Here is a 503-nt window from a genome sequence, read left to right as displayed (position 1 = left end):
CCAGCTGCTCCTCCAGCAGCGCCTTGGAGGCCTCCAGAGCCCCCGAGAGCGCCCGCTCCTCCTGGTGGGGAGCAGAGAGCCGGTGGAGGGATGCCCCCCTCGCCCCGCACTCCAGGCTCCCCTCCCCATCTGACCCTACACCCTAGTGGCTCTCCAGGCCCCGCCTCTCCCCTCCATCTGCCCCTCCCCCTCCAAGTTCTCTCCAGGGACCCAGCACCGGGCCCCGCCCTTCTCCTGTGTAGGCCTTGCCCCTTCTCAAAAACGGCCTTCCAAGATGGCATCCTTCTAGGCCCCCACTTAGCCCCATTGCTGGTGCTTTAGACGCTGCCTCCCCTACCGTTCCCACCCTCCTCTCCAGGACCTAGCCTTGCTTAACACTTCCACCTTGCCTACCGCTCCCCTCCACCTGCCCCATCCTCCAAAGGGCCTATCCCCAGACACCCCCTCACCCCGTTCTCCTAGCAATACCTGGGGCCTCCACCAAGGCCTGTCTCTCCGCCAAA

The 503-nt window shown here is 65.6% G+C and overlaps 1 protein-coding gene across 1 annotated transcript in view; it reads right to left on the bottom strand.

Moving 5' to 3' along the window:
* Nucleotides 1–503, bottom strand: part of CCDC88B (coiled-coil domain containing 88B) — a 16517-nt gene that overhangs the window by 12588 nt on the left and 3426 nt on the right. Inside the window, exons 8-9 of the mRNA XM_010838095.1 lie at nt 469–502; nt 1–61 (exon numbers count right to left, since the gene is read on the bottom strand). Coding sequence (XP_010836397.1) covers nt 1–61; nt 469–502 — 95 coding nt within the window. The remainder of the gene's footprint in view (nt 62–468; nt 503) is intronic.

The sequence above is a fragment of the Bison bison genome, unplaced genomic scaffold (genome assembly GCF_000754665.1).
Source record: "Bison bison bison isolate TAMUID 2011002044 unplaced genomic scaffold, Bison_UMD1.0 scf7180017864089, whole genome shotgun sequence".
Taxonomy (NCBI): Eukaryota; Metazoa; Chordata; class Mammalia; order Artiodactyla; family Bovidae; genus Bison; species Bison bison.
This window is presented reverse-complemented; position numbering and strand designations above follow the sequence as displayed.